Source organism: Mesoplodon densirostris, chromosome 4, assembly GCF_025265405.1.
Source record: "Mesoplodon densirostris isolate mMesDen1 chromosome 4, mMesDen1 primary haplotype, whole genome shotgun sequence".
In the NCBI taxonomy this organism is placed as follows: Eukaryota; Metazoa; Chordata; class Mammalia; order Artiodactyla; family Ziphiidae; genus Mesoplodon; species Mesoplodon densirostris.
In genome coordinates, this window is record NC_082664.1 from 77,372,391 (window position 1) to 77,389,578 (window position 17,188).

General features: G+C 40.0%; 1 protein-coding gene across 2 annotated transcripts; it reads left to right on the forward strand.

Annotated features, from left to right (window-relative positions):
* Positions 1-208: 208 nt before the first annotated feature.
* RAB2B (RAB2B, member RAS oncogene family) lies at positions 209-17,188 on the forward strand. 2 transcript variants are annotated; one of them, XM_060096523.1, is made up of 8 exons: positions 212-343; positions 581-652; positions 3,619-3,686; positions 10,353-10,435; positions 10,647-10,739; positions 14,055-14,166; positions 14,766-14,834; positions 15,533-17,188. In XM_060096523.1, exons 1-8 carry the CDS (start codon positions 298-300, stop codon positions 15,638-15,640), a joined length of 651 nt encoding a protein of 216 aa, XP_059952506.1. In that variant the 5' UTR covers positions 212-297; the 3' UTR covers positions 15,641-17,188. The 2 variants fall into 2 exon arrangements, with proteins under 2 accessions (XP_059952507.1, XP_059952506.1); XM_060096524.1 differs by lacking the exon at positions 10,647-10,739 and having other exon boundaries at positions 209-343.

Below are 17,188 nucleotides of genomic sequence, written 5' to 3' on the forward strand. Positions count from 1 at the left end.
TGGAAGGAGCGCCGTGGGGATGTTGCGAGTCGGCCCGGGAAGGCCGAGAGCACTGAAAGGCTAGCTATCGCCCTCTGGAGCTTGGTGGGATAATGGCAGGTAGGAGTGTTACAGACGTCCCTGGAGGTGGTATCTGGGTATTACCGTCGCTCCGACCGAAAGGGGATTTCGAGGGAGAGCAATAGAGACGTGATCTGGGCTAGAGGGGCCGGAGGTCGATAGATTGAGTGGCTAGAGAGGCCGGAGGTAAAGGGCTGTAGAAGTCGGGCGGACCCGGAATCCAGAGGAAACGGGACCATGACTTATGCTTATCTCTTCAAGTACATCATCATCGGGGACACAGGTAACCCGCGGGCGACAGCCCTCAACTGGGGCGGGAATTCGAAGCACCGAAATCGGGTCTTGGGGGCGGGGCTCATTCAGTGGGCTGGGCGATTAAGTGAAGCGGGGGCGGGGCGGGCGGCCGGGGGCGGGGCGCCGGGCTCCGGGCTCCCCGCTACCCTTCTCGAGTCCTGGACGCCCCGACACTGGACTGTTCCCGGGCGGCGTAACTCCTAGAACGCGCGTCCTCTTCTTTCAGGTGTGGGGAAGTCATGTCTCCTCTTGCAGTTTACAGACAAGAGGTTCCAGCCTGTCCACGACCTCACAATAGGTAAGTGCATGTACCTGTCCTAGAATAGGTTATGAAATATGGCTAGCTAAAGTGGAAAGTTAGCAGCCTTTGGTGTTCGAATTAAAAAGTTACCTCTCCCTATTTTTGAACTAGTCTAAAGTTATGTTTAGTGAAGTGTGACTAATCAAATGCTGATAAATGGGGAGTAAGTAATTGAAAGGTAACTTTAAATTTAGAGATGAGCGTGAGGTATGGATTAGTTGCTGTAGGATTTGTTTTTCCAAATGCAATTTGTATGTCTGTGGAAAATCCCACGGAAACATAACTATTCAAAAAGTCACCTTGCTTTGCGGTAAATGAGTGCGAACCTCACATGTGTTTTTTCAAAGTAATCACTACTATATAGATTTTGTGTGTGTGTTGGAAAGGAGGAAGCAAATTGAAGAGCCATCCCAGACTTAGAATTAAAAGGTACATGGAAGTAATAACTTTCGTTTTAAAGAAAAGAGTATGATAGAGTTCAGAGACACACTGGTGGTCCTGGGAAGTATGAACATCTTCCACACATTTGTGATAAGGCATGGCCTGCTGGGGCTTTAACAACCCCTTCCCCATGATCTCCATAACTCCAGCCCCCCAAAAAATATATGTGTAAAACTAGTCTTCTTGCCGTGCAGATGCAGTTTCAGAATAAAATCCCTAGCTCCCATTCTTACTATATTGCCACTTCCAAGTCACACCTTATGGAAGTCTTAAGTTACTACTGATCCCAAAGGACTTATTCAGAAATACCTAATGAGGTTAGAAAAGGATTTAGAGGATAGTATCAACAGGAAAATATTTTTGCAAATGAATATTAATTGCACAACCACTTTGTGCTAGGTGCTAGTGATACAGTGCTTAACAAGGCAAACACTGTGCCTACATTGAAAGCTCCAGTGTAGGAGGTGGGGCTGGGGGCAGATAATGACAAGTAAATTTCAACTGCAAAAGGGGAAAAGAGGTACCACCTCTATCAAGAGAGCCTGAAAATGGAAGAATGAACAGGAGTTTGCCAGGCAAAGGGGTTGTAGAGATGAGGGAAAAGTGATCAGGGCAAGAAGGAATAACATGTGCAAAGGCTCAGGAATAACAGAGATCAGGCTACATTTGGAAAACTGAAAGTAATTTAATATGGTTGGAGCATGGAATTTAAATTGGAGAGTGGGAAGAAATAAGGCTAGAGAGTATATTAGGGATGAAATTTTGAAACACCTGAAGGTAATGGGAGCAAATGACAAGTTTCAAAACAGAGGAATGAAGTGATCAATCAAGTTTTCCCCAGAGTCCAGTATAGGCTGTGTTTCTTTCTGAATTCAGTTTTCTGTACCAAGATAAACAAGGCAGTTAGAAAATATGTGCAAAATATGAAGGCTTCTGTGTAATTAGAGGAAGTTGCATAAAAGGGGACAAAAAGTGTTATTTTTTAATTCTTCCTCATTGAAATTCCATTCTTCTTGTCCAGAAAGAAAACAAAATTAGTGACTTTTTTTTTTTTAGTAACTATCACTATTCTTGATGAAGCAGTCCAGAGTAGTAAGAAGCAATTTTTTAATTTGTCTTATTGACTGCAGAACTTTAGAGGAGATTCTGGTCACATTGTGCCTGGGGCCACTGAATAGCAGAAGCTAGATTAGTGCTCTTTCTTACTTGGAAATCAGAAGTCCTGGAGTAAAGTACTGTATAAAAATAGAAAATAGCACAAATTGTTTGACTTATCATCAAGTAATTTTAATGTAAGTAATCTTCAGTTTTTAAGTTTTGTCCTGACATTACCTTGAAAAGCTGAACGCCAGGTAAACCAAAATCTTTATCAGACTATCTGTTTCCAAACTCCTAGGAGGAAGGCTGTTTTCCAGTGAACTCTGGGAATTATTGGAGACTTGAAATGTTTCATTCTTGAGAACCTACTTCTTAGATAGGTGCTTTTCTAAAACAAAAATTCTAGAATTGCAAAAAGAAATATTGTTTCGGAGCTTCCCTGGTGGCGCAGCGGTTAAGAATCCGCCTGCCAGTGCAGGGGACATGGGTTTGAGCCCTGGTCCGGAAAGGTCCCACATGCCACGGGGCAACTAAGACCGTGCACCACAACTACTGAGCCTGCGCTCTAGAGCCCGTGAACCACAGCTACTGAAGCCCACGCACGTAGACCCCGTGCTTAGCAACAAAGAGAAGCCACCACAATGAGAAGCCTGCGCAGTGCAACAAAGAGTAGCCCCTGCACACCGCAGCTAGAGAAAGACCGTGCACAGCAACGAAGAGCCAATGCAGCCATAAATAAATAAATAAATAAATAAATAACAAATAAATAAATCTATTTAAAAAAACAAATATTGTTTCATATAGAAGACTAGAGAGTGACTTTGAGAAAATATGAGGAAGTATTTTCAAAATTTTTAGAAGTTTAAAAAAGTTACAAATTTAAACATTACCTAATAACATTTAAGCATTAAATAATAATGCTAAAAATTTATTCACCTTTTCCTTGATTTCTTAATTAGTTTTATCCCCATATCTGCTTTTTGGTTATATTTCTGAAGTCATTATCTAGAGCACAGTTTTTAATTCTAGAAGGTGAGTAGAACTTCAAGGAGCACAAAATGAATTGGAGCAAATAGGCAGCTGTAATGTGCTTAGTGGTACTAAGTGCAGACAGAGGATGAGTCTTTTTTTTTTTTTTTTTTTTTTGCGGTACGCGGGCCTCTAACTGTTGTGGCCTCTCCCGTTCCGGAGCACGGGCTCCGGACGCGCAGGCTTAGCGGCCATGGCTTACGGGCCCAGCCGCTCCGCGGCATGTGGGATCTTCCCGGACCCGGGCACGAACCCCCATCCCCCGCATCGGCAGGTGGACTCTCAACCACTGCGCCACCAGGGAAGCCCCTGAGGATGTCTTTAGCACATTGAGGAAAAACATGAACCTCTCAGCATGGCTGTTGTTCATTCTTTCTCTTGATTTTCACTGACAGGTGTGGAGTTTGGGGCCCGTATGGTCAACATTGATGGAAAACAAATCAAACTGCAAATCTGGGATACGGTGAGAGGAAACAAAAATACTTTAGTCCTGAATATAACAGTAAAGGCTGATGCAGGGGCAAAGGGCTATGACGGTGGGGCTCATGGTGCAGATCAGAGCAGTAGAAGAGTGAAATCAAAGAGATAGGGAAGCTTTCACTTCCATTTGTTACAGTTACAAATTCTGAGTGCCATATCTTTTTGTTTTAAATTACCCAAATAATATATGAGTTTGCTCTAGTAAAAATATTGCTTACATAATCCCAAATTTGGGAATTCCCTGGCAGTCCAGTGGTTAGGACTCTGTGCTTTCACTGCAAGGGCCCAGGTTCAATCCCTGATCAGGGAACTAAGATCCCACAAGCCACGTGGCACGGCCAAAAAAAAAAAAATCCCAAATTCATTTGCATTTCACTTTGGAATGCATTTTGATTCTTAGGAAATGAGCCTATCTGACTTTGTAGGAATGGATTATATATCTTGAAACTATGTATAATCTGATGCTTCTGTTTGGTGGAGATTAGAAAGCTGTTAATTCTCTTTATCTCCATCTTAATTCTTTGCTGCTTCAGATTTTTTTTTTACTGGGGATGGACAAAGATACCTCAGACTGATGCAGACCAACCCAAATTGAACTGCTCACTCTTTCTAGCTTATTGGCTCACAAACTTTGGTTCAGGAACTTCGATTGAGATAAAGAAGTAAAGTGATTTGATTTTTTTTAAATAGATGTTTATTGGAGTATAATTGCTTCACAGTACTGTGTTAGATTCTATTGTACACCAAAGTGAATCAGCCATATGCATACGCCCTCTTGCATATCCCTCCCACCCTTCCTATCCCACCCCTTTAGGTCCTCACAAAGCACTGAGCTAATCTCCTTGTGCTATGCGGCTGCTTCCCACTAGCTGTTTTACGTTTGGTAGTGTATATATGTCAGTGCTACTCTCTCACGTCGTCTCAGCTTACGCTTCCCACTCCCTGTGTCCTCAAGTCCATTCTCTATGTCTACATCTTTATTCCTGCCCTGCAACTAGTTTCATCAGTACAACTTTTTTTTTTTTTTAGATTCCGTATATATGTGTTAGCATTCGGTATTTGTTCTTCTCTTTCTGACTTACTTCACTCTGTGTGACAGACTCTAGGTCCATCCACCTCACTACAAATAACTCAATTTCATTTCTTTTTATGGCTGAGTAATATTCCATTGTATACATGTGCCACATCTTCTTTATCCATTCATCTGTCGATAGACATTTAGATTGGTTCCATGTCCTGGCTATTGTAAATAGTGCTGCAATGAACATTGTGGGACGTGCCTCTTTTTGAATTATGGTTTTCTCAGGGTATATGCCCAGTAGTGGGATTGCTGAGTCATATGGTAGTTCTATTTGTAGTTTTTTAAGGAACCTCCATGCTGTTCTCCATAGTGGTTGTATCAATTTACATTTCCAGCAACAGTGCAGGAGGGTTCCCTTTTCACCACACCCTTTCCAGCATTTATTGTTTCTAGATTTTTTGATAATGGCCATTCTGACTGGTGTGAGATGATACCTCATTGTAGTTTTGATTTGCATTTCTCTAATAATTAGTGATGTTGAGCATCACTAATACAGATGGCCTCTGGGCCATCTGTATGTCTTCCTTGGTGAAATGTCCATTTAGGTCTTCCACCCTTTTTTTTTTTGTTGTTGTTGTTGGCGGTACGCGGCCCTCTCACTGTTGTGGCCTCTCCCGTTGCGGAGCACAGGCTCCGGACGCGCAGGCTCAGCAACCATGGCTCACGGGCCCAGCCGCTCCATGGCATGTGGGATCTTCCCGGACTGGGGCACGAACCCGTGTCCCCTGCATCGGCAGGCGGACTCTCAACCACTGCGCCACCAGGGAAGCCCTTCCACCCGTTTTTTAATTGGATTGTTTGTTTTTTTGATATTGAGCTCCATGAGCTGTTTGTATATTTTGGAGATTAATCCTTTGTCTATTGTTCATTTGCAAACATTTTCTCCATTTCTGAGGGTTGTCTTTTTGTCTTGTTCATGGTTTCCTTTGCTGTGCAAAAGCTTTTGTTTCATTAAGTCCCATTTGTTTATTTTTTTTTATAGCTTTTTTTTTTTTTTTTTGGCTGTATGTGGGCCTCTCACTGTTGTGGCCTCTCCCGTTGCGGAGCACAGGCTCCGGATGCGCAGGCTCTGGCCATGGCTCACAGGCCCAGCCGCTCCGAGGCATGTGGGATCTTCCCGGACTGGGGCACGAACCCATGTCCCCTGCATCGGCAGGTGGACTGTCAACCACTGCGCCACCAGGGAAGCCCCCCATTTGTTTATTTTTGTTTTTATTTCCTTTACTCTAGGAGGTGGGTCAAAAAGATCTTGCTGTGGTTTATGTCAAAGAGTGTTTTTCCTATGTTTTCCTCTAAGAGTTTTAGACTGTCTGGTCTTACATTTAGGTTTTTAATCCATTTTGAGTTTATTTTTGTGTATGGTGTTAGGTAGTGTTCTAATTTCATTGTTTTACATGTAGTTGTCCAGTTTTCCCAGCACCACTTATTGAGAGGCTGTCTTTTCTCCATTGTATGTTCTTGCCTCCTTTGTAGTAAATTAGGTTACCATATGTGCATGGGTTTATCTCTGGGCATTCTATCCTGTACCATTGATCTATATTTCTGTTTTTGTGCCAGTACCATACTGTCTTGACTACTGTAGCTTTGTGCTATAGTTTGAAGTCAGGAAGCCAGATTCCTCCAGCTTAATTTTTCTTTCTCAAGATTGCTTTGCCTATTCGAGGTCTTTTGTGTTTCCATACGAATTGTAAAAATTTTTTTTTAATTCTGTGAAGAATGCCACTGGTGGTTTGATAAGGATTGCATTGAATCTGTAGATTGCTTTGGGTAGTATAGGCATTTTAACAATATTGAATCTTCCAATCCAAGAACTTGGTATATCTCTCCATCTGTCTATGTCATCTTTGATTTCTTTCATTAGTGTTTTATAGTTTTCTGAGTACAAGTCTTTCACCTCCTTAGGCACTTTATTCCTAGGTATTTTATTCTTTTTATTACAGTGGTAAATGAGAGTGTTTCCTTAATTTCTCTTTCTGATTTTTCATTGTTGGTGTGTAGGAATGCCAGAGATTTCTGTTCATTAATTTTGTATCCTGTAACCTTACCAAATTCATTGATTAGTTCTAGTAGTTTTCTGGTGGCATCTTTAGGATTTTCAATGTACAGTATCATGTCATCTGCAAACAGTGTCAGTTTTACTTCTTCTTTTCCAATTTGTATTCCTTTTATTTCTTTTTTTTCTCTGATTGCTGTGGCTAGGACTTCCAAAACTATGTTGAATAAGAGTGGCGAGAGTGGGCATCCTTGTCTTATCCTGATCTTAGTGGGAATGCTTTCAGTTTTTCACCATTGAATACGATGCTTGCTGTGGGTTTGTCATATGTGGCCTTTATTATGTTGAGGTAGGTTCCCTCTATGCCCATTTTCTGGAGAGTGTTTATCATAAATATGTGTTGAATTTTGTCGAAAGCTTTTTCTGCATCTATTGAGATGATCATATGTTTTTATTCCTTAATTTGTTAATGGGGTGATTGATTTGATCAATCAATTGATCAAATCAATCATTGATTGATTTGCTATATATTGAAGAATCCTTGCATCCCTGGGATAAATCCCACTTGATCATGGTGTATGATCCTTTTAATGTATTGTTGAATTCTGTTTGCTAGTATTTTGTTGAGGATTTTTGCATCTATGTTCATCAGTGATATTGGTCTATAATTTTCTTTTTTTGTGGTATCTTTTTCTGTTTTGGTATCAGGGTGATGATGGCTTCGTAGAATGAATTTGGGAGTGTTTCTCCCTCTGCAATTTTTTGGAAGGGTTTGAGAAGGATGGGTGTTAGCTCTTCTCTCTAAATGTTTGATAGAATTTGCCTGTGAAGCCATCTGGTCCTGGACTTTTGTTTGTTGGAATATTTTAAATTATGGTTTCAATTTTATTACTTGTGATAGGTCTGTTTATATTTTCTAATTCTTTCTGGTTCAGTCTTGGAAAATTGTACCTTTCCAAGAATTTGTCCATTTTTTCGTGGTTGTCCATTTTATTGGCATATAGTTGTTTGTAGTAGTCTCTTATAATCCTTTGTATTTCTGCAGTATCAGTTGTTATTTCTCCTTTTTCATTTCTAATTTTATTGATTTGCGTCCTCTCCGTTTTTTTCTTTAAGAGTCTGGCTAAGGGTTTATCAATTTTGTTTATCTTCTCAAAAAACCAGCTTTTAGTTTTATTGATCTTTGCTATTGTTTTCTTTGTTTCTATTTTATTTCTGCTCTGATTTTTATGGTTTCTTTCCTTCTACTGACTTTGGGTTTTCTTTGTTCTTCTTTCTCTAGTTGTTTTAAGTGTAGGGTTAGATTGTTTATTTGAGATTTAAAGTGATTTGATTTTAAAAAGCATTTCTAATGGCCCACTGGAAGTATTTTCATCTGCTAAAGTTAAATGCTGCCATATGATTCAACCATAACACAGGCCTCCCTCAGACTTTTCCCTTTTAGTTCCTAGAAGGCCACAAGGAAGGAAGCTTTCAACCATAGCAGAAGACAAGAGAAAGTAAGATAAAAGCAAAACAGGAATCAAATAATTTAAGACGTAAAACCATTAGAGGATAAATAAAATTTAAGTGAGCTCTTGGAGGGAAAAAGCATGTTTTAAATCTTAAAATTTTGTTAATGTTACCAACAAACTTCTTTAGAATTATTTTTGGATTTTGATGTTCTAATAGGTATGCAACTCTTTAAAACATTTGTATGATTCCTTTTTTTAATATATATTTTAATATTTATTATTTATTTTTGGCTGTGTCGGGTCTTAGTTGTGACATGAGGGATCTTCACCGCAGCATGCAGGATCTTTTGTTGTGGCATGCGGGCTTCTTTCTGGTTGTGGCCTGCAGGTTTTCTCTCTCTAGTTGTGGTGTGTGGGTTCCAGGGTGCATGGGCTCTGTAGTTTGCGGCACGCAGGGTCTCTTGTTGAGGTGCGTGGGCTTAGTTGCCACACGGCATGTGGGATCTTAGTTCCCCGACCAGGGATCAGACCCATGTCCCCTGCATTGGAAGGCGGATTCCTTACCACTGGACCACCAGGGAGGTCCCATTTGTATGATTCTTATAGTAAGAGATTCTTGTACTGTTGGAAAAGTAACCTTAGAATTAGTGTACTGGAACACTCTTCTCACCTTCAAACCTGGGTTTAGGTTATATGAAATAATGTCTAAGAAAACAAACTTTTGTGCTATGAAGTACTAAGCTCCTAAGTTTATTTATGTATTTTTTAAACATCTTTATTGGAGTATAATTGCTTTACAGTGGTGTGTTAGTTTCTGCTTTATAACAAAGTAAGTCAGTTATACATATACATATGTTCCCATATCTCTTCCCTCTTGCGTCTCCGTCCCTCCCACCCTCCCTATCCCACCCCTCTAGGTGGTCACAAAGCACCCAACTGATCTCCCTGTGCTATGCGGCTTAAGCTCCTAAATTTAACTTATGGGTTCAACATATATAGAGTTTATAACTTTTGGCCAGTTACTGAACTGGCCTTTGAGCCTAATTTTTCCCATTTGTGATATAATTAGTATCATTACTGTTATTGTTATTATACTATGAAAAAGCTATTTATTTTCCACATCTTAGTTTTCCTATCTTTAAATTATAAACAGTAGTCTTCCTTCCTAAACTTTATGTAGGAATATGAGGATAAAGAATTTCAAGAATGTGAAAACTTTTCCGATAGGATAGATTCAGTGCTCAGGGTATTCATATTTAGATGATTTTGCTTCCTTGAATGAAAAACCCAAAAACCAAAAACTTCTTCCATCAGGAAACCAAAAGTATCCAGTATATGGGGGCATTAATAAATTGCTCAGTTATAAATAAAACTTAATATCTTGGCCCCAGTTGGAAATGAGATTAGAGTATAAGCAGTTGGGTTTGTTTTAGGAAAACTCAGTCCTGGGCCCTGGGCTTCTTTCCCTATTTGTTATTACTGTTTGCCATGACAAGATCCCAGCAAGGGACATCTTGGTAGTCCTGCCTTTATTAGTGGAACACTAAAGGTCAATCAGCATATGCCCAATTTAAGTGCTTTGTATCTAATTTTCTACATTGATCCATCAAAATGAAACTTCCATTAGACAGGGCATTGGCATTCTAAGATAATTCTCCTTTTTATAGATAAAGGAATAGAAACAGAAAAGAAAGGTTAATGTGATATGTTCAGCATCATATGGGATTGAACATACTCTGAGTTTCTAGTTCTATTTCCAGTTCTTTCCTAGGGGATATTGGGAAATGTATGGAAATGTCTTTGATGGTCACACGGTGGGGCACTACTAGCATTGCGACGGGGAGCCAGCGATGCTAAACATTCAGCAGTTTGATGGACAGTCTCTTAGGAAGAGTTGACCCACCCAAAATATCCATTGCACTGTCATTGAAAAATATTGATTTCCCACCTGGACTTCTCCCTGGGCAGTCAGGTTTCCTTTTCCCTAATTCTCTTTTCTTAGTAGAAGTTCTTTTGTAAAATTAAGTCCTTTGTGTTAGAGTGGCATGTGATCAAGTAATTTCTCTGGAAATAACCTGGTTTTGTTGGGATTTTTTTGTTGTTGTCATGTTGATGGAAAAGGCTGGACAAGAATCCTTCCGTTCTATCACCCGTTCCTACTACAGGGGAGCAGCCGGAGCACTGCTGGTGTATGACATTACAAGGTGAGTCACGTCTGGTGGGTGAGAGGGAGATTCTTTCCTCTGTTCTCAATATCTTTTTTATCTACTGAATCTAGTTAGAATGCTAAAGAGGAAAGGCCTCTCTAATATTTTTCTTTACACATATAATTTTCCCCATTTTCCCATACATTTGGAATTGCTTTGGCATTTTGAAATAAGCCTTTGACCCACTTTCTAAACCTTTCTGCTGTAGGCGTGAAACCTTCAACCACCTGACCTCGTGGTTAGAGGATGCCCGGCAGCACTCTAGCTCCAACATGGTTATCATGCTGATTGGGAATAAGAGGTAAAATTTTATTTGTATAAATAATAAGTACCAGGAGTCATCTAGGTACTCTGTGGACATTGGATCATTTGGGCCCTAAACTTTTTTAGTTTAGATACATTTAGTGTCTCAGTTAAAAAAAAAATTATTGTGGTTAAAATACACATAACATAAAATTTACCATTTTAACCATTTTTAAGTAGATAGTTCTGTGGCATTAAGTATATTTACATTGTTCTGTAACCATCACCACCATTCATCTCCAGAACTTTTTCATCTTCCCCGACTGAGAGACTGTTACCATAAACAGTAACTCCACATTCCCCATCCCACCAGCCCCTAGCAACCACCATTTTACTTCCTGTCTCAATAAGTTGACTGTTCTAGGCACCACATATAAGTGGAATCATACAATATTTGTCTTTTTATTACTAGCTTATTTCATTTAACATAACGTCTTCAAAATTTATCCATATTGTAGCATGTGTTAGAATTTCCTTCCCTTTTAAGGGTGGATAGTAATCCATTGTATGTATTTACCACATTTTGTTTATTCATCCATTGATGTACACTTCAGTTGCTTCTACCTTTTGGCTATTGTGAATAATGCTTCTTGTCAACGTAGGTGTATAGATATCTGTTTGGGTCCCTGCTTTCAATTCTTTAGGGTATACACCCAGAAGTGGAATTGCTGGATCTTATGGAAATTCTGTTTGATTTTTTGAGGTACCGCTGTATTGTTTTCCATAGTGGCTACACCATTTAACATTACTACCTATAATGCACAAGGGTTCCAGTTTCTCCACATCCTCACCAACACTTGTTATTCTCAATAAATTTTCTAAGGCACCCATAGGCCAAAACACATACCTAATAGTTTTGTTATTAAATAGATCTAAACAACATAACAAGTATTTTTGTCATAACAACTAACTGAAAAATGAAAAACATAAATTAAAAGAAAAAGAATTTTTAATTTCATTCTTAAATAACCATAATGACAGAACAGCCTCTCAAACCTTGGAATCAATATTGGACACTACCACTCTCCGTTCCAAATTGATTTTAGTGCAGGGTTTGCTTTTTGTCACAGCAACTGCCAAAAAGTCAGCTTCGCAAAGATGTGCAAATGTTGAATGGAGTCTGTCAGGATCTGATGGTGACATTGCCAGTTATATCAAGCTTGTAATTTATTTGGTGTTCTGATGTTGAGTCTTCCTGTGTTTCCCTTGAATATTTAAAGCAACCTGTGGCACCCTTGTGAGTTGGTAATAGTGCCTAAGGTGCACCGTTTGAGAACTGTGGCCACAGACTAATTCATTGGTACTCATTTATTGGTTCAACCAATTTATGGAAAACTTGTTATGTCTTAGACATTGTGCCAGACCCTAAGTGTGCAAGGTGAAAACAAAGTCCTGCCTCCATTCCCATGGAGCTTACAGTCAATGGGGACATAGATATTGAATATAAAATGATTTGTATCTGATTACAAATTATGATAAACGGAGCGAAGGGGAAGAAAAAGGGCACTATAAAAAAGAGTACCAGGGTACTTATTTTTGATTTAGAGTTGTAATTTAAGCTGGAATCTGAAGGATGTGCAAGAGTTCAGTGGGCAAAGATTTTAAAAAGTATCAAATAGGGGTAACAAACTGTGTGAAAGCCTTAAACTGGAAAGAAGCTCGGTAAGTTTAAAATGCTGAAAGAAACCTGGTATGGTTGGACTAAATCAGAGGGGAATGGTGCAAGATGAGGTTGGAAAAGAAGGCAGGGGTCAGATCTCATCAAGGCACTTACTGATCTGAGAGAGGAGTTTGGATTTTATTCTAAACACAGTAGGAAGCATTTAAGAGTTTTAAGCAGAGAAGTAGCTTGATCAGGTTTTAAAAGATCATCCTGGAGGGGAGCAAGGGTTGACGTGGATCTCGGCAGCAGCAGTCCAAGTGGGAGAGTGGTGGATTAGACTAGGTCGATGACACAGAGAGAGAAAAGGATGATTTTAAGGTACCTTTTGGAGTACCTTGCTTTGGGGTGGATAGGGTATTTGGAGTGAAGGAGGAAAAGGTGTTAATAATGTCTTGGTTTTGGGCTTGTGCCATTTATGGAGATGTGGAAGCTTGGGACAGAATCAGGACATTTCATTTTGATGTACTTCTGAGATGCCTTTTACACATCAGAGAGGAAATGAAGAACAGACAAATGGACAAACTGATCTGGAGCTTAGAGGTGTGTCTGGGCTAGAGGTACAAATTTTGGACTGTTGCCATTTAGGGTTAGTTCTTCCCTGGTCTTCACAGAGCTGATGAATAATAAATCTACATCTTGCAGGTTTGTTGTTCTCTAATGGACTTACTCCTTGATTTTTTTTTTTATGGTGAAAAACTGGAATCCTCCCAGATGAAAATTTCCAATTTGAAAAACGAAAATCAGACAGTCCACCATTGCCTTATTCTGCAGCCTTTTATCCTGTCTTGCATAAAGTCTTTCCATGCCACTTCATTTTTTCTCATTCCTTGGCTCTGTCTTCACATCCTCAGTATCACCTAATTTTTTTTTTTTTTTTTTTTTGCGGTACACGGGCCTCTCACTGCTGTGGCCGCTCCCGTTGCGGAGCACAGGCTCCGGACGCGCAGGCTCAGCGGCCATGGCTCACGGGCCCAGCCACTCCACAGCATGTGGGATCTTCCCAGACCGGGGCACGAACCCATGTCCCCTGCATCGGCAGGCGGACTCTCAACCACTGTGCCACCAAGGAAGCCCAGTATCACCTAATTTTATCCATATCATTTTCTCTGAATCCCTCATTTCCCTGGTGGCAGGCTGCTACTTATACACATTAATAATGAGACTAGTGAGCGTTAAGGCAACTGCGTTCTCCCTATTCCTGGCTCTTTCTCTTCTTGTGGATTGATTCTAGTAAAGAGGAAGACACTTATCACTATGAGATTTGACATCTATGACTTTTCTACTTTCCAGTAACTGGAATTTCCCTTTCCTCTTCTTTCCTTTGCTTTAACTGGATCTCTTTCAAAAAAGAAGCATAGGGCATAGACCTTGAGTAACTAGGGGGCTTGCCTAACCTCTTACAAACCTTTTTCTCTGTAATAAGAGTAAGGTATTATCCTCAACCATGCAGCAGCTGTCAAGAATCTGATCTGAAGAATATTTTCCAAGAGGCTACAGAAATCAGTAACCCTATACAAGGAACATCATGCAGGATCTACATTCTTTATGGATTAACTGGCAGTTGAAACAGCTATGGGATTCTTTTAGAACAAGAGTTTCTTCTTTCACTTGGATCTTTTTTTAGTTTTCTCCCCAATTAATCTCTTGCAGTGACTTAGAATCCCGTAGGGATGTGAAGAGAGAAGAGGGAGAGGCCTTTGCTCGGGAACATGGACTTATATTCATGGAAACATCAGCCAAAACAGCCTGCAATGTTGAAGAGGTACTATTTGGGAAAAAGTAGGGAAAGTTTTCAGAGATTATACCATATCTTTATCCTTTTATTCAGAATTCTCTTCCCTTATAAGACATGGGTAAGCAAAGGATGTCTTATGGTCATAGTGACCATATGTCTCCCTTTAAGGGAATTTTTCCATTTCTTTTTCCTTGATTCCTAAGGCTTTACTTTTATATTAGATAACATTAATTGGTAAGTGTGGGTTGACACTGCTGTTATTTGTAAATCAGTAGAACTAATAGATTCTACTTTAGTCATTCGTAAGCCTGATACTGACTGTATCTTCAGTATCAGTAACTAACTGAGAAGAGATCATGTTTGTTTTATTTGCAGAGGGTGCCAACCTAGGAACCCTAGGTATATCGTGTGTCAGTACCAAAATACCGTAGAATCCCCTTTTTCTTTTTGAAACTACTCTCAGTGGCTTTTACAGGGCCTTTGGGGGACCGTCTATATTTTTACTGCATTCTCCTAATAGTTCCTAATTCACCTTTGAAATCCAAATAGGAATAATATTTGTATTCTCTTTTCTTAATCTCTCTACCTAAACTTGAGCCTAATACTATGGTTTATGTTTCCTTTAGGCCTTCATTAACACAGCCAAAGAAATATATAGGAAGATCCAGCAGGGTTTATTTGATGTCCACAATGAGGTGAGATAGGGTGGGGGTCTGACAATTAACTTTGCTTTGTCTTAAACAGGATAGGAAGCTCCCTAGAACGTAAGCACTTCCTATCTAACATGATACTATTTGAAGCTATGCCAATTCATACTTGATTTTTTTTTTATGTAGGTACACAGAAACCTGTCATCCTTTTCGTTTTTTTCTCAAGTCTGAGACCCAGAATGCTTAAAAAGATTATTAATTGGTGATCTAAAAGGTTTATACGTTATGGGAGATTTTCTTTTCAACCTCAGTTTTTCACTATTCCAGAGCTTGGGGAAGTGTGATTCTTAATTGCTCAGCACGGCCATTTCTATAAAGCAAATTTGGGGTCAAAACAGAAAAAAGAATTATATGCTAATATGCTGCCACTTCTCTTTTACCTCCTCTTACTCTTACCTAATCACATCCTGATTCTGCACATAGCTATGAAACTTAAGTATAACAGTCACTTTAAAAATGGGCACAAAAGCCACTTCTAGTCATCGATAATACCAGAGCTGGTCATCTCATCTTCACTGTCACAGATTACTGTTCCACAGCAGTCTGGCTAGAGTGCATGGTTACCCGCCAAGGCCATATCTACTTCTAGAAAATGGGATTAATGATTTCTCCTTTTGCCCCTCTCCTTTCTCCCACTTAACTTTCACACTGAGGTGGGAACTACTGCCTCTTTCCTTCTACAGGCAAATGGCATCAAGATTGGCCCCCAGCAGTGTATTTCAACATCAGTGGGACCCAGTGCCTCCCAGCGGAGCTCTCGTGACATGGGGTCCGACTCTGGCTGCTGCTGAACTTCTGGCCTGGACTCTTGTTTCCTTCCTGGAACAGCTTCAGATCAATAGGCTTAAAGAAAGAGGTCTTAACTTGCTTTGGCTGAGAAAAGCCTCTTTTCAAGGTGTGATGTTTTGCCTTTCCACTTAAAGACCAGGGGAGAATTTGGGCCCTTATTGACCTGTCCTTCTTCAGGGACGTGAGCATTCCCTATAGATTAGGGCTCTTCTCATCCTTCTATTTTAATTTCTAAAATGTTAGGATCAAAGCTGATTGTCATGGTAGTTCAAAAATAAATTCTTTTATAAGCATATACAGTCTGCTCCCCACCAAGAATTAGTAACAACGGTCTAGGACCTTCTGTTTGAGCACTTGAGATTACTGGGATCCGGCTGACCTTTTGACCGTAGATCCTCAGTCTTGGGATTTCATTGAATTTTTTCACTTGCCACGTCATAAGATGTGTAGCAGATAGCAGTTCCTTCTACTTGAACTGCTCAAGGATGCTGAATACTTCTCCATCATCCCATTACTAGTTTCTCTGTCTTAGAGTAACTACACGATTTTGAAAGCAGTGGAGTTGCTCCTGGTCCCATAGCCACTTACTATCATTACCTAGAGAAAACATCTTTCCCTGTTCATTTTGTTTTAGGGACCAGACCTAACATAAGTAAGTCAGTGTCTTTCACCAAATAGACTCCTACTGTTTCATCACACACTTCTTAAGGAGACCTATTTAGACTTTCTACTGTAGTCAAGCTAATCTGCTTACTGGACATGACATATTTGCTTCCACTCCTATGCCTTTGCACATGCCCTACTCTCCACTAACATACTCAAAGTCCACATTTTTTTCCTTCAGAACGCCTTCTTTGACTGACCTAGGGACTTCTGAACAATTACTGACATAGTACCTTTTAGCTTTCATATATTGTTTATTCATATGTATATTTATTTGTATTTATGTTACTTTGTAAATATGTTTCATAGTAGCTTTGTGTGTGGAACCTGTCTCCCCATGTAGGTTGTGAGCTCCTTGAGAGTAGGAACCGTGTTATCCTTTTAGTTTTGTAAACCGCTTCCTCCACCATTGCTTCACAGTGCCTAGTGCTACTCCTTTGATCACTGAATTTGACATACTTAAAGACCTGGAACAGGTTTATCTTAGGCTGCAGAGGAAACAAAAGGCCTTAGAGTCATCTCTTTGTAATTCTATCTCAATCTCTTCCACCTCCTTACCCTGGATTCTATATTGCTCTTCTCCCTCTCCTCTCTCTCCCTTCCCTGGCTCTTCACCTCCATTCCATGCAGCATACACTAAGGCTGCCTGCTTCCAAGCAGTCAAATGAGTGGATACTTCTCCAGCCATTCTCCTTTTCAAGAGCATATAATACTATCCTAGTCAGCTTTGCCTTAGCTTCACTCATCATGCAGCCTTCTGGGCCAGTTGCTATATCATTTTGACTTGATGTCCCATTCTCTTCCACAGCACTGAGGTCTCGTGAATTTTCCTCATTGTTTTTGTTGTTGATGAATTGTTTCATAATTAAATATATGCATGTATCCAA